At 39.2% G+C, this 26,855-nt stretch overlaps 2 protein-coding genes across 3 annotated transcripts in view; one reads left to right on the top strand and one right to left on the bottom strand.

The window, feature by feature from the left end:
• The window catches only part of BZW2 (basic leucine zipper and W2 domains 2), a 61,792-nt gene extending 46,595 nt beyond the window's left edge, over positions 1–15,197 (bottom strand). The window contains exon 1 of the mRNA XM_055314497.1: positions 15,062–15,197. The gene's annotated coding sequence lies outside the window, so the exon portion shown is untranslated. The remainder of the gene's footprint in view (positions 1–15,061) is intronic.
• Positions 15,198–15,594: 397 nt separating this feature from the next.
• The window catches only part of ANKMY2 (ankyrin repeat and MYND domain containing 2), a 36,178-nt gene continuing 24,917 nt past the window's right edge, over positions 15,595–26,855 (top strand). The window contains exons 1-2 of one of the 2 annotated variants that reach the window (XM_055314493.1): positions 15,595–15,854; positions 21,007–21,071. In XM_055314493.1, coding sequence (XP_055170468.1) covers positions 15,788–15,854; positions 21,007–21,071 — 132 coding nt within the window. In that variant the 5' untranslated portion in view covers positions 15,595–15,787. The remainder of the gene's footprint in view (positions 15,855–21,006; positions 21,072–26,855) is intronic. The other variant, XM_055314495.1, reaches the window with a different exon arrangement.

The raw sequence follows: 26,855 nt of genomic DNA, 5'->3' as shown, positions 1-26,855 counted from the left end.
CGCAACAAATTCTCTCTCTCTATATATATATATTTATAATGTGATCTAAGCTACATAAAACACACTAGCACTCAATAGTGGTCAACATGAGCACTAAGTTCAAAGGGCATTTTATTCCTGTTAGATTAATTGTCTATATTTTCTATAATATAAGGATATGTATTTTTTTAATTTAAAAAGTTATATGTGTTTAAACAGAAACTCTTCAACCTCTTTTGAAATTTAAACCAATCCCTAAAGGGTCACAAGTAATAATATTATCTCTGCATAAAAAGAAATATGACACAAGATCCAAGTATCATTTCCTACTAAAAGAAATAAAGATCTTTTGGATAAATGGCTGATTCCAAGGCTAGAGATGTCTTATATCAAAAAACAGTGAATTGCTTTTAACAAAAAAAGAAAAAACAGATCAAACTACATAGAAATCATCCTGAGGATAACTGAGATAATGTGGCCATCGAAATAATGGAAAACAGCCTGGACAATAATTCAGTGAATAAAAGAAGAATCTATATGTCTATACTCATTTATTTTATTTTTTTTAAATTTTTTTTTAAATTTTTATTTATTTATGATAGTCACACACAGAGAGAGAGGCAGAGACACAGGCAGAGGGAGAAGCAGGTTCCATGCAGGGAGCCTGACGTGGAACTCAATCCCAGGACTCTAGGATCATGCCCTGGGCCAAAGGCAGGCACTGAACTGCTGAGCCACCCAGGGATCCCCTATACTCATTTATTTCAGAGAAAGAAAAATCTATCAGGGCACAAGGGAAAGGAGGGTAAATGGGCAGAAATGAAAGTTTCTTTTCAGTAGAATGCCAACTGATACAGAGAGAAGGAAAACACGGAGTAGGAAATCATCATTTTGCAATCATTGTACCAAAAATGGATCCTTGCTAGAATCATCCATGTATACTAAAAGTGCCCTGACATGTGTGCAGGCATGCTTGATGATCAACAGGATATTCAGAGAGCCTCCAGTATCTTTGCATAAATTACAGAAAGAAAAATGGTAACTCCACAGTGGAGAAACAAGATAACACCTTAACCAAGAGACAACAGACATCACGTGGCTCTGGATGTTTGCAGTTAGAACAGAATATTATTTATGTTGCATTCCAAACAAAAATGAATGAATGATCTGAATCTAATGATGAGAAACAAATGCATATCTGTGGACATTCTTCAAAACAACTGTGTTCTTAAAAAAAAGTCAGTGTCTTAAAAAAACAAAAACAAAATAAAAATCAAAGAACTGTAGCAAATAAAAGGAGAATGAAAAGGACATTACTAAATGCAGCATACAATCCTTGAGTGTATGTGCTGTGAGGTAATCATACATGTTACATATATACAATTTTCATATTTTTATGACATTACTAGGGCAATTGATGAAATGGAGTATAGACTATGGTGATAAGTATGATATCTATGTTAAATTCACAGGATTTTATTATTGCACTGTGGCTCTTTAAGAGAAGTATCAAAAGTATGCTCTAATAATAGGGGCAAAGGGTACGCAACCCACTCTCAAATGGTTCAGAAATAAAGTGAACATATACATACAGAACCAAGGAGCAAAGGCAAACATCCATTGGAAGTCCTATGTACTTTCCTGAATGAGGATGGGCAAGGAGAACAATTCAGGGGGCTGAAAAAGCCAGGAACTTAAATAACATGAGGATTTTCTATTTTCTGGGACTGCTTAGAAATAAAGCTTGTCATAACGAGACTTACTCTATCTCCCCAGATACTTCAGAATATGGTCAGCTGTGAAGTAAGAATTAACCCTGATGTACTGACTGCACAGTTTAGCAAAAAAAAAAAAAGCAAGCTAACAAAGCAAAAGTCAAATCTTGATTTGAAGATGCCTATAATATACTACTCTGGTTAGCATATTTCCTTGTATTTGACTATCTGAAGATACAAGAAAACACTCCCCTCAAATATCCTTACTGTAACATCAGAATGGGGATTCTTTATACTGTTGTATACACAGACTACACAAAATCCTTGGCATAAGCAAGCCATGACCTGTTTAACCATGTCCTGAACTACATGTATTATTCCTGCCATGGAAATCATCTTCTATACTACAGTCTTGACTGAGGAGAGTTTGAGAATTATATAAAATGAAACAGAGTATTATTAAAGATTACCATCATAGAAAGAATAAAGGCAACAGTGAAAAAAAAAGTTTGTATGTATGAATGTATGCAAATTAAGAGGTGAGGTTTTTAAAAGTAAGAAGTTCTAACTTTTACTGATTCAAAACAAATACCTAAAGGCAAAGCTACAGTTCCTGAATGGAAAAGGCTTTTAAAAATTTTAAATAAAACAGTCCATTTTTGTTTCTGTATATATAAAAAAAATACTTATCAAAGCAAAAAACATGCAAGTACAAAATGTTATACAATAACTGATTTAAAAAGATTACATCCCAAAATTTACCTGTCAAATTATTTCCCTCCTTCAATATAGGATAACTATTCATTAAACTAATTATGCTGCCACTAATCAAAATTTAATTAATATTTAAAAAATTTCCTCCTTTGTATAATGTTCTAAGGCAATGAATATATTTTTTCTAAAAAAATTTTATTTATGTATTTACTTGAGAGAGAAAGAGAGAATTCCAAGTGGATGCCGTGCTGAGCATGTGGGACTTGGGGCTGGATCTCATGATCATGAGATCACAACCTGAGCCAAAGCCAAGAGCCAGACAGACACAACCAACTGAGGCACCCTGGGGCCCCTGAATACACTTTTCAAAAAAGTAATTTAAAACATTTATTGAGGGAGCCTGGGTGGTTCAGTGGTTGAGTATCTGCCTTTGGCTCAGGTTGTAATCCCAGGGTCCTTCCTGGGGTTGAATCCCGCATTGTGCTCCACAGGGAGTCTGCTTCTCCCTCTGTATGTCTCTCATGAATAAATAAAATCTTTAAAAAAATAAAACATTTATTGATGAGGTGTCTGCCTAGCTCAGTTTGTAGAACATGTGATTCTTGATCTCAGGGTCGCAAATCAAGTCATAGATTAGGTGTAGAGATTATCTAAAATAAATAAATAAATTTAACACATTTTTGATCAACTGAATTATCAACAGGGTAAATGTAAAATCTCACAAGGTGATGATCTAGAAGGGCAAAATCTACCAAGATATGCCTTTTATTTTACCCATTATTTATCTCATTAATATATGGTCATATATTTTATAGATTATAATGCATGCCATTTGATTACTTGAATAAGGTATAAAAATACCTTTTTTTAATTAAAGATTTTATTTATTCATGAGAGACACACAGAGAGAGGCAGAGACATAGGCAGGCAAAGGAAGCAGCAGGCTCCCTGTAGGGAGCCCAACATGGGACTCGATCCCAGGTCTCCAGGATCAGGCCCTGGACTGATGGCGGCACTAAACCCGAGCCACCTGGGCTGCCCCTATTGGTCTCTTTTAATCTGTAAAGTATTACTAATACACTGATGGTAAAAAAAAAAACCTACTACAGTATAAAAGGGCATAACAGCAAAAAAATAAAGAACACTTTCCAACTTTCACTCATGATATATGTCCATAAAGTGGAATCCCACTCATAGAAACAGTTAACAAATAATTTGACATTTTCTTATGTATCCTTTCAGAAAATGTCTATGAATTTATGTCAACAAATACACATACATGGTTGTATAGAAAATACATTGAGTGGTGCCTGGGTGGCAAGTTGGTTGAGTGGCTGACTCTTGATTTTCATTCATGTTGTTATCTTGGGTCTGGAGATAGAGCCTGGCGCCAGATGCACGAGACTTCTTTAGACTTTCTTTCCCTCTCCTCTGCCCTTCCCCCACCCCTCAAAAAAATAATCTTAAAAAAAAAAAAAAAAGAAAGAAAGAAAATGGGTGGAAGATTTACAATGGGAACTCAAGATATGCCAGACCATGTGCTATCAAATGATCCATAAACTCATCAGTTGTACCAAATGTACTACTCTAGAAGGGGATGATAATAATGACAAAGACTATGTATGTATAGAGCAGAAGGTATATAGTAATTTCTGCACCTTCCTCTTGATTTTGCTATGAAGCTAAAACTGCTCTAAAAAAGTAGTCTTTAAGGGATGCCTGGGTGGCTCAGCATTTGAGCACCTGCCTTTGGCCCATGGTGTGATCCTGGAGTCCTGGGATCGAATTCCACATCTGGCTCCCTGTGTGGAGCCTGTTTCTCTCTCTGCCTAGGTCTGTGCCTCTCTGTGTGTGTACCTCTCATGGATAAATAAAACCTTAAAAAAAAAAAATAAAAGTAGTCTTAAAAAAAAAAAGAGAGAATCAGCAGGGAGTGATGCCAAATGCCAGAGAGCAACCCAGTTAATTGAAGCTGATTTTCTGTCAGATGAAAAACTGGTAAGAGTGTGTATTATGACTACTAGTTCAAGTGGGAAGTTAGAAGATGTAACTATGGCAAAGGGGATTGAAGTATATTCCATTCTTCTCAGCATTTTAATAAAGGGGAGGAAAATAGAATCTTTTAGAAAAAAGCAAACAAACAAACAAACCACCCTGACTAGTAACCAATGGGAGAATTTTGCTTTGGAGCATTCACTTAAAAAACATGATACTGGACCTTCAGGAAACTCAAAAGTGGTGGTGGGCAGGCATCCAAATATCCGCATTTATGAGTTCTCTCAACCAAGCCACTCCTGCCACCAATCCTCCCAGGGGGGGACCTGCCCAAGCCTGTTTAGCAGATGAAGCCTTATTTGAAGGGTTGCACAACAAAAACACTTACCATACATGAGTATTTCACAATGGGCAGAGCATGAACTGTATAGAAATGCCAAAGCCAAGCCTAGGACTTAATGACACACAGCACACTGATGATATGCGACTGCCTTCCCTGACATAATTTTATAGCAGTGGACTACACAAACTCAAGATTGAAAATACAAAAAAAAAAAAAGCCCCCCAAAACCCAAAAGGAAACAAACCAACAAAACAAACCAGCAATGACCTATAGATTCTCTCAAGTACATTTTTTAAAGGCTCAAACATAACAGGAATTCAACAGGGGCCAATCAGACAAGTTGCATGGTGCTTACTTTCTAGCAGATGGAGATTGTACTCAAGCACTGCACAAAGCCTGGCAAGTATGAGTTCACAAGAAGTAATGGTTTTCAAGATGTTAAAGTGATCACACAATCCACTGGAGCTGCAGTTGTGTTTATGAGGGTTTTAATAATTAAATACATGTTTTTTATGTTTTAACTTATAATTGATATCCATGAAGTATTGCAACACCTTGAAAACCAAGGACTTAAAACCAGATCTTCATCTAACAATCCAATAAGGCTCTGGGGTACCATACCATTTGCCTGAGATCACACATTCCATCCTAACATTGGTGATAAAGCAGAGAGAAAAGAAAAAAAAAAAAAAAAAGAAAGAAAAATCCTGTGTATCAAGAGCTTACATACAAGGAGCAGTCAGGGCCAGAATCTGATCAACCCAGACTCCACTTAGTGCACTTTCCTAAAAGTCAACCAGAATTGTTGCCGTGTCTTGGGCAATTATTTCTATGATACTCAAAGGCAGCCTTTTTATTATTTGCCTCATAGATTTTAGGGTTTAGAATTAGATAGAGTAAAGCATAAATATTAATTTTCAAGTCTAGTTCAGCACTTGGATAAACTGAATTGGCATTCGTCATCTCCTAAATGCCAAACAGTTTTCCACAGAGTTCTATTAAGGAAAAAAAAATTATCCTTAGTGAGAGGATTTAACAAAAGCCCTGCCTCTGAGGGACATGTAAACAATAGGAAATTTATGGCACCATGGTTTCTAGTACTATAGAAGCTGATTATCATATTGTTTCCTGTAGAGGCTCACCTCTACCAAAAACAATCTTCCCACTCCTGAATAATAACACCACATCCCTTCCCCTAGCCAGCAGTTTCCTCTGTCCCAGCAGTGTGGGGTTCTCCTTCTTGTTTATAATAATCCAGTTCTATTACCTTGTATACTGAGGAAAACACACATCTTTTATTTTTTTCCCCCTTAGAAATGATCACATGGGACTTCATCAAGATAAAAAGCTTCTGCACAGCCAAGGAAACAATCAACAAAAGTAAAAGACAACCTACTGAATGGGAGGAGAAATTTGCAAATGACATGTCAGATAAAGGGCTAGTATCTAAAATCTATAAGGAACTTATCAAAACTCAACATACAAAAAAGGAAAAAAATCCAGCCAGGACATGGACAGAAGATATGGACAGACATTTCTCCAAAGAAGACATACACATGGCCAACACACATGAAAAGATGGTCAACATCACTCAGCAACAGGGAAATACAAATCAAAATCACAATAAGATACCAACTCACAGGAGTCAGAATGACTAAGATAAACAACCCAGGAAATAACAGATGTCAGGGAAGATGTGGAGAAAGGGGAACCCTCTTACATTGTTGGTGGAAATGCAAACTGGGGCAGCCACTCTGGAAAAACAGTATGGAGGTTCCTCAAAAAGTTAAAAATAGAACTACCCTACCATCCAGCAATTGCACTACTTGGTATTTATCCAAAGGATACAAAAATAGTGATTTGAATGGGTACATGTGGAAAGAGCCCAAATGTCCATTAACAGATGAAGGGATAAAGAAGATGTGGTATATATATTTATATATATATATAAAAAACTTATAATTGATATATATATGTGCACACACACAATGGAATACTACTCAGCCATCAAAAAGAATGAAACCTTGCCATTTGCAGTGACAGGGATGAAACTAGAGAGTATTGTGCTACGCAAAGTCAGTCAGAGAAAGACAAATACCATGTGATCTCACTCATTTGTGGAAGTTAAGACAACAGATGAACTTAGGGAAAGGGAAGGAAAAATAAATAAGATAAAAAACAGAGAGGGAGGCAAACTATTAGATAGTCTTAACTATAGGGAACAAAACGAGGATTGCCAGAAGGGAGGAGAATGGGTATAGGGGTAACTGGGTGAGGAGCATTAAGGAGGGCACTTGTTGGAATAAGCACTGGGTGTTGCATGTAACTGATGAATCACTAAATTCTACCCCTAAAGCTAATAATACACTGTATGTTAACTAACTTGAATTTAAAGAAAATCTAAAGAAGAAGAAGAAGAAGAAGAAGAAGAAGAAGAAGAAGAAGAAGAAGAAGAAGAAGAAGAAAAAAGAAATCACAAACCCAGGAAGCTGTTGTAGTTAAGTTTGAAAAGCAGTAAGGTCCTCTGCATGAATGTATAAGAACAGGATAATAGTAGAATATTTTAAAACTGCTCACCCCACAGTGGCTTATGATATATTCCCTGCAGTGTTTAAGGGTTGGTATTCCTTCTTATTACTCACCTCTGCCCAGTAGTTTTCTTGTGATTTATTTAGAAATCCTCAAATATAACAGCACATCTAACAACTGCATTTCTCTGTCTATCCATCCATCCATCTAATTTATTTATGAGAAAGAGGGAGAGAGAGAGAGAATGCACATGTAAATGGGAGGAGGTGCAAAGGGTTAGAATCCGCAAGCTGACTTCTGGCTGAGCCTGGAGCTGTAGGTGGGGCTTGATCCCACAACCCATGAGATCATGTCCTGAGATAAAACCAAAAGTCCCACGCTCAGCTGAGCCACCCAGGTGACTATAACAACTGTTTTTTGAAAGTCCTCATGTAACATAAAAATAACTTGAAATATGAATAGACTAAATATAATTCTACATCTTTCACAGATGTAAGTTACTGTTTTCCTACTAAAATGTTATTTGCACAATTAAAAGAACTAAAGGTAGCCCCCAAACGACTCTTTCTTTCAGATCCCCATGTATTTATTTGAGATAGAATGTGTGTGCATGAATGGGGGTGTGCAGAGAGAGAGGGACAAGTGGGCTACCAGCTTAGTGTGAGGCTGGATCCTAGGACCCTGAGATCGGGACCTGAGCCAAAGTCAGATGCCTAACTGACTGAGCCACCCAGGTGCCCTAAGATACTATCTTTACTATTAATGTGGGCCATTATGCTTTCTTAAATGTTATAATTACATTATTTTTTGTTTCTTTTGACATAAAAAAGATACACCTGATATTAAAAAATCAAGAAAGAATAACAAAAGCACTGTCTCTTTTGCATTTGCCAAAAGGAATAGCTCATTCAGTGAGTTACTTAAACCTTTATTTTCGAAGTAGATAGTTTACAAATATGACCCTCAGAACATTTTTTTTGGCACTCTTTGGTCAATGCATGTCAAATTCAGAATAAGCCCAATCATTCCATTTGGCATTTAACTATACAAAAAACATATTCTAAAGAGACTCACGGCATCAATATCAACATTAGAGTGCGCTAAGAATGAAAAGTATTCTTGTGTATATTCTGCTAATATTAGTACAATTTTCTATTAAAAACCCAGAATTATTCTAAATCATCAAATATTTTATTCCCTAATAGACACCATGGGAAAATGCTGCAGAAACTCCTAATGACAACCACAATCCTGCATTAAAGTGATTCACATTAGTCTGATTATCAAATCCCTGTCATATCTCTCAGGTTTAACTGCTTCAGCAAGGCCTTATTCCATTGAGTAAAAGTGTAAAAAAAAAAAAAAAATCGAAATCAAAATCAGAATAGTCCAAAGGGAAAAAAAAAGGCAAATTGGGACAGTAAAAAGTCCTAAAATTCATTTAAGGTACAGATTTTTAAAATTGCTTGTACTAGGTCTCTCTGTCTCTTTCAAATAAATAAATAAATAAATAAATAAATAAATAATAAATAAATAAATAAATAAATAAGCAAGCTCTTAAAAAATTAATCTCTTTTCCCAAATCTAGGAAGATAGGCATATAGCAAATACTAATGGCAATACAATTTTACATTGAAATGTTTTATCAACTGCTCTAATTGTGTTTTTTCCAACTGTAAACAGACAAAATTTGCCCTAAAAAGAACAACTTGTTTTATCTAACATTTTACAGTACAGGATTATCCTCAAGCATCCTCAAAGTCACTCTGTAAGTTTGGTGAGCATCTCTATGGTGTATATATATGAAGAAACCGAAAGCAAGGGAGATTGCTTTGGAAAACGTATCTCATCCCAGAAGCTAGAGCCATAGTTTTCTCCCTCCAATTCCCAGAGCTCTGGTTGTGCTTGGCTGTCTCCCAGAGACCATCCATAATCATTTCCTACCAGATCAGAAGAGGCTACTTAGTGGGCCTGCTTTATTCCACGATCAACAGACCAGGAAGAAATTCTACTCAGAGGGTGATCAATGTAGTAAGAGCTGCTTTGTCTTCTAGGCTTAACACAATCCCACAATAGACAATCAAATGACAAGAGACAAAACCATCAATTTTCTAGCCTAATATTGGGAAGGGGAGTACTAACTTTTTCCTTCTGATACAGAAATAGCTTTCTATTTTTAATTATTGGAACAGTTCTGTTACACTCAGATAAGAGGCACCAGCATAGTTTTAAATTGCACAGTGATATAGGTAATGTAAATATGAGATGAAGCTAGAGATATACTAATGTGTACTTCAGCAATATCTGGCAGTGATATTGGATTGGCTACATTGTCCTTAGACATTGTGAAGACTACACCTTGAAGCTTAATTAAATCTTTAAAAATCCGTCAAAGTCTGGGAAGACATGTTAAAAATGATATAAAAAAATCTCCATGTCGGCCTTGGGAATCATTAACATTTAAAAAGTCCAAGACATAATAAAAGAAACCTAAATACCAGGATATATTAAATTATAAAGTTGTAAGAATCCAGGAAGTAAGTGTGAAAATAAGCATTTAGTTAAGCAAACCCTGAGTAAGAATCTTGCAGGCACAAGTTCTGAGTCTTATATTCCTACATTAATATACTTGTCCTAAAAATGCTGATATTGCTCACAACAGTTTTGGTACTTCTTTTTCGGAAATGGTTTATAAGAAATAGAAGAAAATCGGTATCTCCACTTCATTCACATCTTGCTTTTTTCCTTTAAATTAAATATATTTGCACCCTTTATTCAGACTCGTCTGCAAATTACTTTGTCATTTTCCAAAAAAGATAAAAATTAGCTTCCAGTGAGATATTCATAAGCCTGTGACACAAGCACTGAGCAATGCCACCTACCTCTTAGTTTTGTGGAGAAGCTAAAATGTGATGTGAACAGTTTATGGAAATGCATTGTTCACAAGATCATCCTTTGCAGATTTAGGTATAACTGTTTTAACATTAAATGAATAATTGCATAAGCTAAATTCCAAGTATAGAGAAAGAACATTTGCATTCACATTATTTCTTCTGCTTTGTTAAACAACAACAACAATTTTTAGAGGCTGTAATACTTCCAAATCCTCCTCTTAAAAACTTCATTATGGAAAATTTCAAACATACCCAAGAGTAGAACAGTTTAACGAAATCAATGTACTCATCACCCAGCTTTCAGTGTTAACACAAGTCAATTTCCTCATTAATACTCTTACTCGGTGGGATCCCTGGGTGGCACAGCGATTTGGCGCCTGCCTTTGGCCCAGGGCGCGATCCTGGAGACCCGGGATCGAATCCCACGTCGGGCTCCCAGTGCATGGAGCCTGCTTCTCCCTCTGCCTATGTCTCTGCCTCTCTCTCTCTCTCTCTCTCTCTGTGACTATCATAAATAAATAAAAAAATAAAAAAAAATTAAAAAAAAATACTCTTACTCGGTGTCTGTCTCCTACGGTCACAGAATTATAGTGAAGCCAATCTCAGATGCCATATAATTCTCTCAAATAATTCAGAGTATATCTCTAAAAGACAAGGGATCTTTTAAAAATATAGCTACAATAATTCTTTCAAACCTAAAATAAAATAAAATTCCTTTTTTTAAAAAAAGATTATTTATTTATTCATGAGAGAGAGAGAGAGAGAGAGAGAGAGAGAGAGAGGCAGGGACACAGGCAGAGGGAGAAGCAGGCTCCATGCCAGGAGCCCAACGTGGGACTCGATCCTGGGACTCTAGGATCGCACCTCCGGGGCCAAAGGCAGGCGCCAAACCTCTGAGCCACCCAGGGATCCTCTAAAATGAAATTCCTTAAAAGTGTCAAATATTCTCTCCAAAAAAAAAAAAAAATGTACCTAAGAAAAGAAAATCGAATGTCAAGGAAACATTATCCTGAAAGATGTAACGCTCAAAAACAAGCTATTCCCCTGCAACAAAAAGGAAACAGCATTCTCTAAAAGCAGAGAATTGGAGGTCTGGGGCTTTAATGGGGGAAATCCAGGAATGGCATGCAAAATGTGTAACATGTGCATATTGACATTTTTTTTTCCTTGGTTGACAGCATTCATCAATCAGAATGTCAAGAAGCCTGAGAATGAAACATTTAAAGACCTTCTGCCCTTGGTTATGGCTGTGTGCACTCCGTGCCACATCACCTCATATTGCCAGGAAGGATTAGTCAAGTAGGGAAACAAATCCACCTAAAATAACTCAGAGATCAAACTAAATTCAACTCAGCAACCAGTGAGCATACACTGGGTGCCAGACACTAGGTTACGATTTTGAGAAACAAGGGTAAATTAGTCCTAGTTAATTCATAGTTGAGAAGGAGGAGGGGTCAACCAGATTAATAAGAACTGCCATAGAATGTCACAAAAAAGGTACTTGCTTCAGGTATTTTCATGGGGAGCCAGATGAAGAAGCAATGATTAGGGTAGAGACTTTGAGCTTTTTAGTTACCCCCCCTTCAAACATACGAAGTAATGTGTTTTCTAGCACCTGTGATGCCCTCACTGAACGAGATGGGAGAGGTGATCATGAAAGCTGGGCAGAAGAGTTTACATGTAAGTGGTATTTTGAAAGTTAAGCAGTCCATCAGATCTGAGGAGACAGAGAGCCTTGTGGTGAGGGAAGGGAGGGCATTCCAGGAAGAGAAAAGCAGGAACAAAGAGGTGGAAATTACTGGCATGTGAGGGAACCAGAAGTGTGGTGACCTTAGTGTGTGGGAGGGGCTGGCTGACTGGAAATGCCGGCTGGGACCAGAAGTTGGAGCCTTCCAAGCAAGAACTGAACCTCTGTTCTGAGGCCAGTGGAAAGCTATTGACATGTTTTAAGTGAATCAATTCCGTCTTTACAGAGTATGTCTCATCATGCTTGGGTGGATGATGGGTGGGTGTTCAAGGTTTAGTGAACTGGTGGCATCTTGAATTAGCTGGATGAGGAGAGTTGAGAGAGAAGCAGGCTTCTTAGGAACCCGCTGGAACAGGCCAGGAGAGAGGTCTAGGGTGGCAGTAATAGAAAAGAAAAGAGACACAACACTTTCAGACATTTCAGAAAATATTATTTTTTAAAAGGTGACAAAAGAAACAGAAGAGAGACCAAAGCAAATTTTTAATGCAGTGTGGAAAAGTGTGTTTGTATGCTCCAGTTTCTTTCAAAAAGTGGGAATATACATATAAGCTATAAACATATAAACTATGTCTATATGAAACTTCTCAGGAAGGATCTGAGGGAAACAGATACCAATGGTTGCTGGGCATGGAGAAAAGACTGGGAAAAGAGGTAGGGAGGAGGCTGTTGTACCTGTGGCATGCTGAACCACACGGATGTGTTCTCTACTAACTACTTGAAGATTACAGAATTTCCCCCTTACTGCCATCCACGTAGGCAGAAAATAGCAGAAAGAGAAAGGTTTTGAGGACACATCTGGATTCCAATTCTGGCCCTGATACTTCCTAACTGTGGGGCTGTGGGCAAACATACTAAGTTCTTTTAGTTTCTGTCCTCTTTATTTGCTGAGATAGAGGTAACAATGACTAACTCAGGTCACTATAACAATGGTAAAAGTAAATTCTATACAATAAAGCATCTGCTAGAATATCTGGCGCAAGCTAAAAACTCCGTAAGTGGGTGGTAGCTATTTTATTACCAATAAATCTTCTTTGACATGAATACGTTCATAGTACAAGAAAAGTTCCCTGATCAAGTTTAAGGTATGCTCATTAGCTAACCTTATTCCTACATTAAATATTTGCCCTGTACAAAACGATTAATGTAATCCATCAGATGGATGCCATCCATTACGCACCCGTTTCTAGGAATTTAAACAACATAGCATTCATCTGCGTTTCTGGGTAGGTGTTAAGTTTTTTAAATGGCATTGACTAAATTCACTGAAGTCGTGTATTCAGAGGACTAAATGCCAACCAGATGCCATAAAGCAACAAGAAAATAGGTAATAAGTTGCTATCCTTGAGGAACTGACAACCTCAGTGAGACAAACAGGTGTGACCTTCAAGCAACCATGGCCCCAATTTGGCACAAGAGGTGGAAATGCTGGCAATGAAGTACCCAGTTCTAGAGAGGGATCCACCGAAAATGTTAGGTCACATGTTAGAGGAGGTTACTCTGCAAGCACTTGTGGGTTTCTGAATCTTCTGCGTGCTACTTATGTTTTAAATCAGTTGTAACTGTAGCAGTAACAGCGTTCTGAGCGTTACAAAAGATTGGTCACTCTCAAAAGCCTTACTACTTGGTCGTTTGAACAGGGACATCATTATTAAAGCATCATCACACAACAGTTTCTTTGTTATACACTGAGATGAATAATTACAAAGTATTTTCATGTGAGATGTTCTGGCTCGGATCTGCCTCAGCCTGTAAAGACGAAGCCTTAAAAAGAAAACAGCTGGAGTTTAGAAAAGATTCTGCTAAATGCAGGAAATAATGATGAACATCTTCCAGGATTTCAGAAGCGTTCGTGAATGCTTTAAAAAAAAGAAAAGAGAGAAAGAAAGAAAGAAAGAGAAAAAGAAATAGAAGCATTACAAGGCCAGAGGAAAATGCATTTCATTTCATATGTGGCACTGTGGGGAGAAAGAGTGGTTGGTGGGGATGCTTGACAAAAAAAAAAAAAAAAGTCTACATAATTATTCAAATATTTCTCTTTGAAGTAGATGCGTCTAGGAAGAAAAATCAATACTAGTCGGCAGAGAAAACCACAGTAACACATAAACGTTAATGTCTAAGGAAGCTTTCGTTGATGCCGTAAATATGTTACGGAGGCGCGCCCTGGAGGAACGACTGACTTCGTATTAGCCACTAAGTCCCGCTTCTGAGCCGCAGGAGGGTTCACACTTGTATTTACCCCCCCCCCCCCCCCCCGAGCTGCCTACGGTGGAAGCTCAAAGCTCGCTCGAGGCAACATCCAACAGCTGAATGAAGGTTGGATTAGCAGGCTAATCTACGGCTATATATAGACAGCAACACCGATTTAATCTCCGCCCTCTTCCCCCTCCCCTCCCTATTTCCATAAATCTCAAGATCTGAGTTACAAAGAGACCGGGAACTCTAAGCCGAGCGGAGGCCCTTCCTCCCCCCCTCCCCCCAGGCCATCGCTCCTAAACCAAGTATTAGTTCAAGTGTAAATTGCTCCCAAACATCCTTAACTGGCACCACAGGGCGCTCAGATCCGGTTTTCCTCTGCAGCGTCCACAGGGGCCGGAGGAGATGACAAGTGGAGTGTGTGTGTGTGCGCGCTTTGGACGGAGGGGGGTGGGAGGGGAGGGGGGGAGGGGAGGGGAGGGGAGGGGAGGGGTGGGTGGGAGGCGGTCGAGGCTCGCCGAAGGAGAACTACCTCCTTTAGGGAGCCTTCTCGCGCAGCCTTCAGCTCGCTCGCACTCCCCCATCGCGCCCCTGGCCCGAGGCCCCAGCCCCGGCCTCGGGGGGCCGCATCTGGCCGCGCCACGCACCCGCCCGTCTGCACCCACCGCGTGGCCCGCCCCCGCCGCCTCGCGGTCCCGGGGTCTCCCCGCGGCGGCCGGACGTGGCGAGCGGCGGGTCCTCAGCCTGGGGTGCGGGAACGCGGCATCCGCGACGGCCGCGGGCGGGGGGGGGGGGGCGGGCAGGCTCCCCCAACCGGGGGCCGGGAAGCCGCCCCAGCGGGCACATGCTTCCTGCCCGCCGGCTCCGGCCCGGAGGGAAGCCCCCGGCGGGCGGCGGCCGCGCTCCCCGCAGCCTTCCACGCGTCCCCTGCCCCGCCCGAGCTGCTGCTCACCTGTCCGAGGAGGTAGCGGCGACGCGCGAGGCTGCAGGCTGCGGCGATCCCGGCAGCGGCGGTGGCACCCGCGGCAGTGGCGGCGGCAGACAATGGAGGAGTGAAGGACGGACACATTGACACCGACCCACGGAGCCCGGCGCCGCCCCGCCCCCCGCGCCGCCCCGCCCCGCCTCCCGGGCCGCCCCCGGCTCGGGCCGCGCCACTCCCGGGGGAACGCTGCGGCCTCGTAGCCACAGCCAGGGCCCTCGGCGCCCCGAGCAGCCCGGGCCGGACCCAGAACTTCAGGAGAGGGAACTTAAACGCTGCGTGTGCCTAGACACCTGAACAGCGCGGCAGGACGCGGTGGGGAGGGCGGAAGAGGAATTCCATCCCCCCCCTGATTTTCTCCGTTGGGCTTTTCCTTGCCGGGCTGCTCCAATGGGGGCCTCCGGCTGCCGCCTCCTGGGGCTCCGCCCCCCGGCCTGGCCAATGGCAGGCGGGCGGGCGGGGCCGGCGGCGGGGCCGGGCCCACGGACCTCCCGGCTCGCCGGAGCTCGCCAGCTGCTCGCCAGCCCGCGGGACGGAGCCAAGAATTCGAACGCTTCCGCGGTTGGCGGCTCAGCGTCCTGGCCTCGAGTTGCCCGGCTGCGCTTGGCGTTCCGAACACACGCACACACGCACACACGCAGTTTCTTTTTTTAATACCTCCAGGGAAAGAGAATCGTCCTCAAGCTGGCGGGAGCAATGGTGCATATAACGAAAGGCGAGCTGACCCAGGAAGAAAAGGAGCTGCTAGAAGTCATCGGGAAAGGTATGGGCGCCGCTGGGCTGCAACGGGGCGCTCGCAGGCCTGGTCTTGGAGGCGTGGCGGAGCCCTGGAGGCGGCCCTGGCCGGGCGGCCCCTCCGCCGCGGGTCCGGCGAGGTTGGTGGCCTCGCACCGGGAAAGCAGCGTGTCTCCCGGCGTGGCCCGGGACCGGGTGCGGGGGTGGCGAGGAGGGGAGCCAGCAGCACTGCTGCGACAGGAGCTGGAGGCTGCAGCGGTTCGTCTTCCGAATCCGATTTTTGGAAAGAAACACATTTGCAGGCCCCGGCTCAGGTCGTAACGAGCGACCCCCGGGTGTGGGTCCCATGATGCGCCTTGTGCAAAACTCTCAAGGTGATTTTGACCCTCGCCTGTCTTGGCGACAGGGGGAGGCCTCGGGTTCTTGGAGGGGTGTCCGTCTAAAGGGCCGTTTCGACTTCCGGAGGCCGAAGAATCTGGATGCCTTGGCCGTCCCCGCCCCCGCCTGGGGGGTGGTGGTGGGGTGGGGTGGGGCGGGAAATCCTCTAGAGAAGGGTTCTTTATAAGGGCACAGAACTGGGTCTGTCCTTTGCTACCTGGAGGGATCTGCGTCCCGGCCTCCGCGGCCTCCTTCCAACCCGCGGGGAAGCCAGGAGGTTGGCCGGGCGCCCGCAGCCCTCGGCGCCCCCGCACAGCTGCGCTCCCCCCGCGTGCTCGTCCGCGCCCGCCCTTGCACTCTCCCGACCCCTGTCCCACCTCCGCAGCTTCGGGTGCGGGGCGCGGGGAGCGAGGAGCGGGCCGCGGGGACCGGCCGGGGGCCCCGTTTCCCCTTCTGTCCCCGAGTGGACGTCCCGGAGGAGTCCCCTGCCGAGTCCCGTTACCTGGCAGGTGACAGCAGCGTGACTACGCGGCTTCTCCTGCACAGTCACCGCGGACATAGTTTACGCTCCAGGGTGGAGGCAGGCACATCTGTCCATCTGTCCTGGAACGGCAGAGAGGCCCGTCCCTGCAGCATGCAGGCTCCCCACTTTCCAGCCCTCTTCCTGTCGGGCAGCCTGGCTCAAATCTGGGCCCTCAGAGAATAAGCCAGATTTATTCTTAATACTGGCAAGGGGAAGCCTAAACGGAAAAGAGAAAAAAAAAAATCGGATTTGAACCCCACTGGTGCTGATGAGCCAAGGCCACCTCGTCTGATCTCAACAGTTTTAAATCAGTCACAGCTGCATTTATCCTAAGTGATCTTTGCCCAGGACTGTAGGACATGGAGTTGGTGCTTTTATCATTTGTGCTGCACGATTCTGGCCCCCTTTTTTTTTCTTTTTTGGTACTGCATGCTTTGTGTCCTGCGGTTACTTTCTCCCTTCCCCGGGTTGGCTCTGGGATTCAGTTCTAACACGTGAGCGCCAACTGTGAGCCAGGTACTGTGCTGGGCCAAAGGAAACAGGATCCGCTCCGAATCCACCAGAGATGCACGTTCTGCTTTTAAACAGTACAGAGCTATCGGTTTGTCAAAGTATAAACAAGTGAGCAGCTTTATAAAGTGGGTTTCTGGAAGGCGAGGGAAGCCTTGGATGCTTTTGTGGGTTTTTTTTTTTTTTGGGGGGGGGTGTGTACACCAGTTTTTATTTTGAAGATGGTATAAAAGAGAATTAATGTAAAGTTTAGTCTGGTTAGTGCTGCTGTTTCTGGATCCACAGTGTACATCACGTTGCATTTGTGCACAGACAGTATGGTTCACCAATTTCATTGGCCCAAGCCATGAAGAAATGAGACTGGACTTAGTCGGTGATACATTCTTTTCAAGTGAAGGTCCATGGGACATCACTCTACTCTCAAAGAAAAATAATGGGAGATATGAGAAAATAACAATTATAATCAGCCTTTATTGAATATTGAATATGAGCCAGACATAATACTTAGCACTTTACATCATAATACTTAGCACTTTACATCTGTTGATATATTTGATCTTGATGCCCTAGGAATTATTTTTAAGCAACAGCATGATGAGACCACTTGGGGTGGTGGTTCACCATGCAGATCTGATTTGGAATCCTATCTCAATCACTTGCTGGTCATGTGGCCTTGGGCAACTTACTCTTACTGAGCTTCTGTTTCTCCATGGTACCTACCTCACACTCTTGTTGGGAGGATCAAATGAGTTAGTGCCTGTAAAGCATTTAAAATGCCGTTTGTGTTATCTGTTTTTATGGTAAGTACAGTGATCTCCACTTTATAGTCACAGAAACGGAGGAACTGAAAAGTTAGATAATTTGTCCAGTGTCACACTGAAAATAAGTGGCAAAGCAGAGATATCATTTGGCCTGTGGTCCTAGAAATACCCTGGACTTGAAAACAAACTAAACTAAAACTGAAACCAGAACCCATTCCATATTCACTTCTAGAGGCAATTTAATCTAACTTATTATTTAAAATAAAATATTTTAAAATAATTTAAAATTAACGAGTATTTAAATTAATTTAATTTTAACTGTTACTGATTTTATAGTTTTGTGTGCATTTAATTTGTGAATTTTTTTGCAGTTGAATGAAGATCATAAGCAAAACTTATATTAATATGCATAAGAAACTTTTTAAAGTGGGTGGATAGAAGTTTTTAATTCTTTTTTTTTTTCCCCTTGGTTACATTCTTAACTTTGGGAAGTGCTAGATTAGTCAGCACTAGTAGTTGGAACTAACAATAAATTTTCAGCCAAGTGTGACCTGTCATTTTGGCCAATCCAAAATAAACTCAGCAAATTATTGAGTATCTCTTTTCTGCCAGTTGCTGCCCTTCAGAAGTTAAGCTGACTGTGAGTGAGACTTACAATCCAGAGAATACAGCACATTGCTTCTAGACACTTTCAGAACACTTTCTTCTTCAAATCAAATGCTAGGTAGTTTATAGATTATCTATTTGTTGGAATGCCAAGAAGTTCCAGATAAAACTGAGAAGCTCTTTCATATATACCATTCATATCATAGTTAATGATGGCATCCATTTTACGTTTAAGAAGAGAAAATTAGGATCACTGAAGCACAGCTGATGAGTTTATGTTACGTGTACATTGACCCATTCTTCTAAATTCTGATATTGTTTTTGTTAAGCACTGAAGAAGCACTATTTCAAAATACATTAAACTTTCCTTAAAGGCATAAATCAGAAAATCTTCCATTACTTGTTTAGTACCTGAAATCTCTGAGATTGTTGACTAAATGAGAAAATAAATTTACTACTTTTTTTCATTATTTACATAAAAGGATTTATGAAGTAGATAGACTTGGACAATAAGGTTTTATTTCACCAACTATGTTTAGTTATAATTAAAATATGATAGATGGTGCATATTAGTGTATTTAGACCTATAGTTTTCTACCAATGTCATTAAATTAGGAAAATAAAATTAGAAATCATTACACATTTTCCTTATTTGCTCATTTGTTTTCCAAAATCTGGAAGCCCAAACAGTTGGAGAAAAAAAATTCCATCCTGGTCCCTGCATTTCAAAAGGCTAACTGGTATTCAGTGGTATATGTATACACGCCTTGTCTTTACTTACTTATTTTAAATTACTCCCTAACAAGACAGATTTAACTTAGACTGTTGGCCATTGGGATAAACATTTCATAGAATCATTGACCTGTTCTCTTCACGTGAGCCAAATGTTTATAATCGGAATCCCTGTCCTCCCCCTAACATGTGGCATGCTTTGACATGCCCACAGTCCCTGTAGTATTGTCCCTTTACTGAGTGAACACCTGACTAGGTGGAAAAATAACTTCAATTATTTCTCACTGAATAATGGATTTCAGCCAAAGTATCTTCCTGAAGTGAAATTGGGGCGCTGGAGTTTTTGTTCTGTTATAATTCCTTTCTAAAGGTGGAGGAGAAAGTCTCTGATGAGAAGGCCAGGTGTGGATAATGTTCCATATAGAACTTGCTTACATGCTTGAGGGCTTTACTCACTCTGTAGCCCTTCAGAGCTATAGCCAGTGGTATTACCTGCCCTCAGATGGAGTAGTGTCAGAAAAATGCACTATTTACAAGATAGCTGCTGTCATGATCCAAGGACTTGTAAATCATTCACTTGGCACATTTCCCCAGCAGAGCTATTTCTCTGTCAATCTGGGAGACATTTCTCTGTCTTTTCCCTCTTGGTATGAGGCAACCAGATGCCTAAGGAGCAGGTCAGGGAGAGAGAAGCATGCTAATATTTATTCTGCATTCCACATTTAACTCTGGGCAACTAGCAGAATTTAGCACATTCTGCAACTGTAATTTTCAGTTTATAGAGAGAAATAACTCCTAGTTGTGGGATGCTCCTTTTCTTTTATGTCCTTTTGGAGGAGAGGCTTATCTCATCCTTTCTTTCTGAGAACATTCAATTTCATTGTTCCCTTCCCTGTCAAACCAGAAATTTTTTGGCAGAATGAGTGGGCCGACTGTTATTAATGATAATAGCAACATTCTCTCTTTAACTACTTGCTTGTGTCAGTATGCCTTACAGAAGACTGGAAAAACCTGACAGGTGCAGCCCAATTACAGTGTATTTCCAAATTTACAAAGGACTAACCTTCAGGTTTATGTTAGAGGACGTTCAGTATGACAGTCTGAGTGCTGACCATAAGGCACTTTTATATGGAAGCAGGCTTTAAAGAAATGTTTACCTAAGCATTTCTAAACCAAGAATTCTATTATAAGAATGCTCCTATCAATTCACAGGGCCTCGTGATGACAGGGCATATAAATACTGACTACATTTTGAACTCCAGTTATTACATTGATTGGAATTTAAGCTTCAGATGGTGGGTTGGACTACATGCTCTTTAAGATTTCAGTATTAGGAGTCTTATTTATGCTTTGTGGTTATTGTATCACTGCCAAAGGGAAAATATGGCCAATTTAATATACTTTAAGGTCATTGGAAGTAAAAACAAGATGGAGCTATTTTGGCTTCTGTAAATCAATTCTTCTGGATAATTACATTGTGGAAAAAATACTACATGTTGATGCTTTATTTCCTAACAAGCTAACCAGACTAGTTTTAGTTTTACATATAAACCTTTCAAATTTGTTTCCATGATGTTAGTTTTTTTTTCTGTTGTAATGATAAATAACTAATTTTGTATTTCTTTCCTTTCTTCCTTTTTTTTTTTTTCCCCTTTCTTTCTTTTTTAAAGGTACTGTCCAAGAAGCTGGAACATTATTAGCCAGCAAGAATGTTCGTGTCAACTGTTTGGATGAGGTAAAATTTAAAAAGCTGAATAAAATGCTTACTTTTTATAAGAATTGATACTATATAAAATGCAATGTAAGAGTTGTTTTCTAGCATTTGTGCTCAAGTTATACTCCTCTCTAAACGAAATGTAAGCAGACAGTTTACAAAAGACAAAAAAGTATGTAAGAACATGTTTAATTTTATTAATCAAATAAGAACAAATTAAACTAAATCATCATTTCTGTAAAGTATGGGAAATATTGGACTTCTGTATACTAATGGATTAGGTGTAGATTGGCATCACATTTTGGAGAAAATTTCAGAATTGTGTCACTTTTAAATGTGCATACTTTTGATAAAGTGATTCTACTTCTAGGGAAAGCTAACCAAACCTAAACCCAACTTTCTAGAACAACCGCTCTTCAAAATAACTTTCTGTGATGATGGTGATGTCTTTTCTGAGCTGTCCAATATCAGCCATTAGCCATGTGTAACTAGTAGCTACTTTATGATACAGTGTGGCTCTAGTACTAGAAAGTTAACTGAATGTCAGTTGCTCATGCAGAAAGGGGAAGGAGTTTTATTGAGTACCCAAAAATTAATGTCAGACACAATAAAGTTTAAAGCAAAAAATTTTTAAAAATTTAAAAGAAGATAAAATGCCTTTCTCATAGATTAAATTAATAATCAGTAACCCACCAAGAATATAGTAGGTGTAAACCTTCACTTATAAGTTCATAAGCATTGGGATTCATAAAGAAAAAGAATTCAAACAAGTAATTTGTAAGGCCACAACAACACCTTTGAGAAACCACCAGATTAAGTAACAAAAAAGTAATATAAGGAACAGAAAATTTGGATAACTAATTGATAGTCAATGCACTGTATGTAAGATGGAAAAAAAAATAGTATATTTTCTTTTACATGGAACATTGATAAAAATTAGTCTATGTATTATATATTGTTTTATAAATGAAACTAGCTAATTTCAAAGTTCGACTAATACAGAATACATTGAAAATAAACAAAAATATGATCCAAATAATAAAACAACCTGAAAGTTTTATTTTAATTCTAGATAATTCTTGGGTAAAAGAAGGAATAGAAGTAGAAATTGTCTACTATTTAACACTGAAAATACAACATTCATCAAAATCTAGTATTTATCAAAAGCTGTGCTATGTGGCCAGAGTGATATTCAGAGGAAATTTTTCAGCGTTTATTATTGTACTTCCAATCTATGTGTTCTCAGCTTTTACCTTGGAATTTTAAAAAAGGATTAGGCTATACTCGAAGAATAAAGAAAGTGAACCAGTGAACTAAAATAGAAATAAACAGTTTAAAAAGCCATCAGGCACAAGCAACCAAAGAATAAAATAAAATAAAAATTTTTGTGCTTCAAGGTATATCATTAAAAAAGTGAAAAGATAGCCCATAGAATGGTTTCATAAATCATATTTGATAAAGGCCTTATAACTATAGGTTATAAATTATTACAAACTTCTGCAACTCAATAAAGAGACAAATAATCCTATTAAAGAATGGGCAAGGGATCTGAATAGATATTGCTCCAAAAAGATACTCAGATAACCAATGGGCACATGAAAAAATGCTTAATATTAGCTGCCAAGGAACTGCAGTGAGATACCAGTTCACACCCTTTGTGATGGCTATAATAAAAATGCAAATGAAAAAAATGCTCAGTATTAGCTGCTATCAAAACTGCAGTGAGATACCACCAATTCACACCCACTGAGGTAGCTATAATAAAAAAGATAAATAATAACAAGTATTGGTGAAGATGTGGAGAAATTGGAGCCCTCATTAATTGTTGGGGGGTGAATGGCGCAGCCACTCTGGAAATAGGTGGCAATTCCTCCACTGATTAAATACAGAGTTTCTATATGACCGAGCAATCCTAGGCATATACTTAGGAAAAATAAAGAATATGTCAACACAAAAACTTGCTTATAAATGTTTATAGTGGCATTATCCTTAAGAGCCAAAGCTGGAAACAACCCAAATGTCCCTTAACTGACCAGTGGATAAACAAAATGTCATATATTCATACAATGGAATATTTATTCATAAAAAGGAATGAAGTCCTGGTAAGTGCCATAACATGGACAAACCTTGAGAACATTTGCCGAGTGAAAGAAGCCAGTCGCTAAAGACTAAATATTATATGATTCCATTTATAGGAGATGTCCAAAATAGGCAAGTCTATAGGTACAGAAATTAGACTAGTGTTTTGCCTAGGACTGGGTTAGAGGGTAGGGGCTCGGGGTGGGGGGGTGGTACATAAGAATGACTGATAATGGTATGTGGTTTCTTGTGGGGTTAATAAAAATATTCCAAAATTGATTGTGATGATACTTGTATAACTTCTGCAAATATATTGAGAACCATTTAATTGTATGTATTAAATGGGTGAATTGTATGGTATGTGAGTTATATAGCTCAATAAACCTGTTTAAAAAGAAAAGAAAAAACAAAGTTATCAACCTAAAGACCAAAATATTAGACACAGTTTGGAAAGTCTAAGAAAGAAAATAGTGAAATAAACACCAAGAAACTAAGATCATGACTGTAGTTATAAAGGAAATTTTCGTAAGTTTTTTGTTTAAGCCAGGACATATGAAAACTCGTATAAAAGTGGCTTCATAGAAAAATAAAAATGAATATATTCACCTTATATAGAAGCAGAAAAACTGGAATAATTAAGGAAAATTTGTATAAATGTATTTAAATGCTAACCACTTTCTAAAGCTGCAAACCTGAGTTAGCTCTACAAAACCTTCAAGGACTTCTCATTTTACACAAACTGTACTGTTAGGCCATAAAAGGAAAATACCCAACTCATTTGATAAAAGTAGCACAACACTAATGCTAAAATAGGAAAAAGCTGAAGAAAACCCCCAATTCAGTTTATATTAGGCACTCAATAAATGTTTGCTGAATGAATGCTTTAGGTAACGATAGAGAATTGTAACATAATTGGCTAATATTGATAAATTCTTTGATATAAGAATTATAGGAGAGAAGCTTCAATTCTTTTTAGGGTCATTAATATCAAAGGAATTGTAACTGCTTGCTTTTCATATAGTTCAGTGAAGCAGACTTCTTCCAAAGTTGCCTTAGGGAAATGACAGGGAAGCAAGGATTTTTAGTCTTGGTGTTTCATTGAATCTAAGATGCCATAGGTTTTAAGACTCATCCAGATTTCAGAGCTATTAAAAAAAGAAGGGGGTGGAGATTGGTAATAATTTGTAAGATTCTAGTGTTTATAAAGTACAACTCAATTTCAGATATTAAAGATATTAAATATTAAGATATTAAAATATGAAAATAAAACCCTTATAACTGATGAATTATATATAACACTATGATAATATCTTATGAAACATTTTCTTTCTGCCTTCCTAATTTGAACAGGGATGGACATTAGGTATTTTATTTTTCTAACTGATACTAACTTAGTCTGTTTTTATAACTAGAATATGACATTTTCAATTTAATTTCTTTTAATCATGGGAATATTCTATGTCTGATAGATTGACAGCTTTTTAAATTCTGTAGTTCCTTCTCTTGGTATATTTATACTAGAATACATAAAAATACTAGAAAGACTAGATAATTTATAGGATGGTAGATTTGTATCTGTGTAGAACATCAAAACTTATTAATGTTACTTCCTTTTTTCTTTGCCCATTGAAATGCTTCCACAAATAACAAACAGTATTATAAGTAAGATAGTGCATAGTAATCATTGAATTCAAAATGTGTAATTTTTTTTTGTTCTTATAACCAATTAAACTAAGAGATAGGAAAGTATATGTGATATCCACTTACTTGAAAAGCTTATATACGTTTTATAATATATACAAATATCAAATCATTATGTTGTATACCTGAAACTAATACAATGTTGTATGTATTTATACCTCAGTAAAAAAGAAAAGAAAAGAAAAGCTTAGTGTAAACTATCACTTAACACATGTTTGGCTTCTATTACCCAGGATCAACCAACCCAGCACTGAAATTTGACATGAGAAAACATACACTGTGTTATAGACATGACAGAAATAACCAGTTCGGAGATTGTACAAATGATTTGATTGGGTTTACTCATTGCCTCTTTAAAAATCTCTCATGGATTGGCTCTAAAAATCAATCCCTGTTAAGATTGCTGGTAAATAAGAAAGAAAAAGAGAAAGAAAGAAAATTAAAAAAAAAGAGGAAACAGTATCAGGAAGCAGGGAGGCAGACAGGTAAATGGACAGAAGTGATCAATACAGAGGACAGTTAAAACACAAGCAGACGTAAATAAATGAGGACACTTTGCAATGTAACATCCAAAAATTTTGCACATTTTCATTCTTAAGCATCTTTTCACATTGTGTTGAAAGCTGCTTTAGATTTATATGTGTGTGTATATATATATATACATACATATACACACACACATATATGGCAGTACTGCAGTGTCAGGCTATTCACTCAGAACTAGATAACCTTTCCTTGTAGGATGAAATTGCTGTGTGATTAACTGCCCACCTGCCTGTACCGTGTCCTTCCTTCCCACTCCCCCCACCCACGCTGCATGCTAGCTTCTAACATTCAGATTATAGCATCCTTCAGGGGCTACCACCCTAGTCCTGTTCTGAATACATTTTTGCCTTATTCAAAAGGTAATAACCATAGAGTTCATTCCCACTTCCTCAAAACTGCCTCTGTAGTAAGATCCTGATTACCTATATCCACCCAAGCCACTCCTAACCTTGAGATACCTCATCTTTGTATATACTTATGTAAAGGGAGTCTTAACATTATAATCTTATTAATGTTTTATTACTCTTACGAAACATTGACTACTACTGAGATATCTCCTGGAGAGCCACTTGAAAGGTTCCAGCCTTCCTATAATTCTCACATTAGTAGTCCTTCAAGAATATTGATGGCTTATGTTCATAATAATAGTGTGGAATCATAAAGAATAATTCAGAGTATTTTAACATTTAACATTACTACAGCAAGAGATTCTATGTTTTGGAGTGTTTTGTTTTTGTTTTTTTTTTTTTAAATGAAAAACAGCTTTGAGATTGTAGCATTTATAAAGTTTATCCTGATTTACTTTGGAAATTCACTTATAGAGAACAGCTTGTTCATTTATCTACCAAATAGTGTCAGATACCCAGAACAAATAAGGTTGGATGTTACACTGTATATGCACAAAACATATGAAGACTAAACAAGGTAGTGTAAATACCACCATTTCTCATATTTATATAATCACATGTATGACCAAATCATATATATAATTAAAATATATATTTGGTTTGGGGATCATTGTTTTAATTTAATTTAATGTACATTAATTTAATATACATTTCCTGCGTCTTGTTTTTCTCATTGGCAGTAGTAATTTATGGAAATTTTCCCAGTTCAATAGAGACAGATGCATTCAGTCAATAGCTTCATGGTATTCCATGTTGTGGATATAACATGCTTCATTCAACTTTCTCTTTGATAGGCATTCTAATTGTTTTGAGGGTTTTTAAAAAAAATATTTATGTATTTGTATCTGTTGGTTCATCTGTTTTCCCAGGAACTAAATATATGTGATAGAGATGAGAGCCCTGATGATCTAGGTTTGGTGCCTGCCTGGCCATTTTACTGGTTGTGTGAGGTTGAGCAAGTCTCTAAATCTGTTTGCTAAGCCATGAAAAAAAATCAGTAACAAAACCATTGATTTTCCTCAGCAGTTTATGGAAGATCCAAGTGAGGAATCAATATAAAAGTACTTAACAG

Source organism: Nyctereutes procyonoides, unplaced genomic scaffold (assembly GCF_905146905.1).
Source record: "Nyctereutes procyonoides isolate TBG_1078 unplaced genomic scaffold, NYPRO_anot_genome, whole genome shotgun sequence".
Taxonomy (NCBI): Eukaryota; Metazoa; Chordata; class Mammalia; order Carnivora; family Canidae; genus Nyctereutes; species Nyctereutes procyonoides.
The sequence above is the reverse complement of the archived record's forward strand: the minus strand, read 5'-3'. Positions and strand labels throughout refer to the sequence as shown.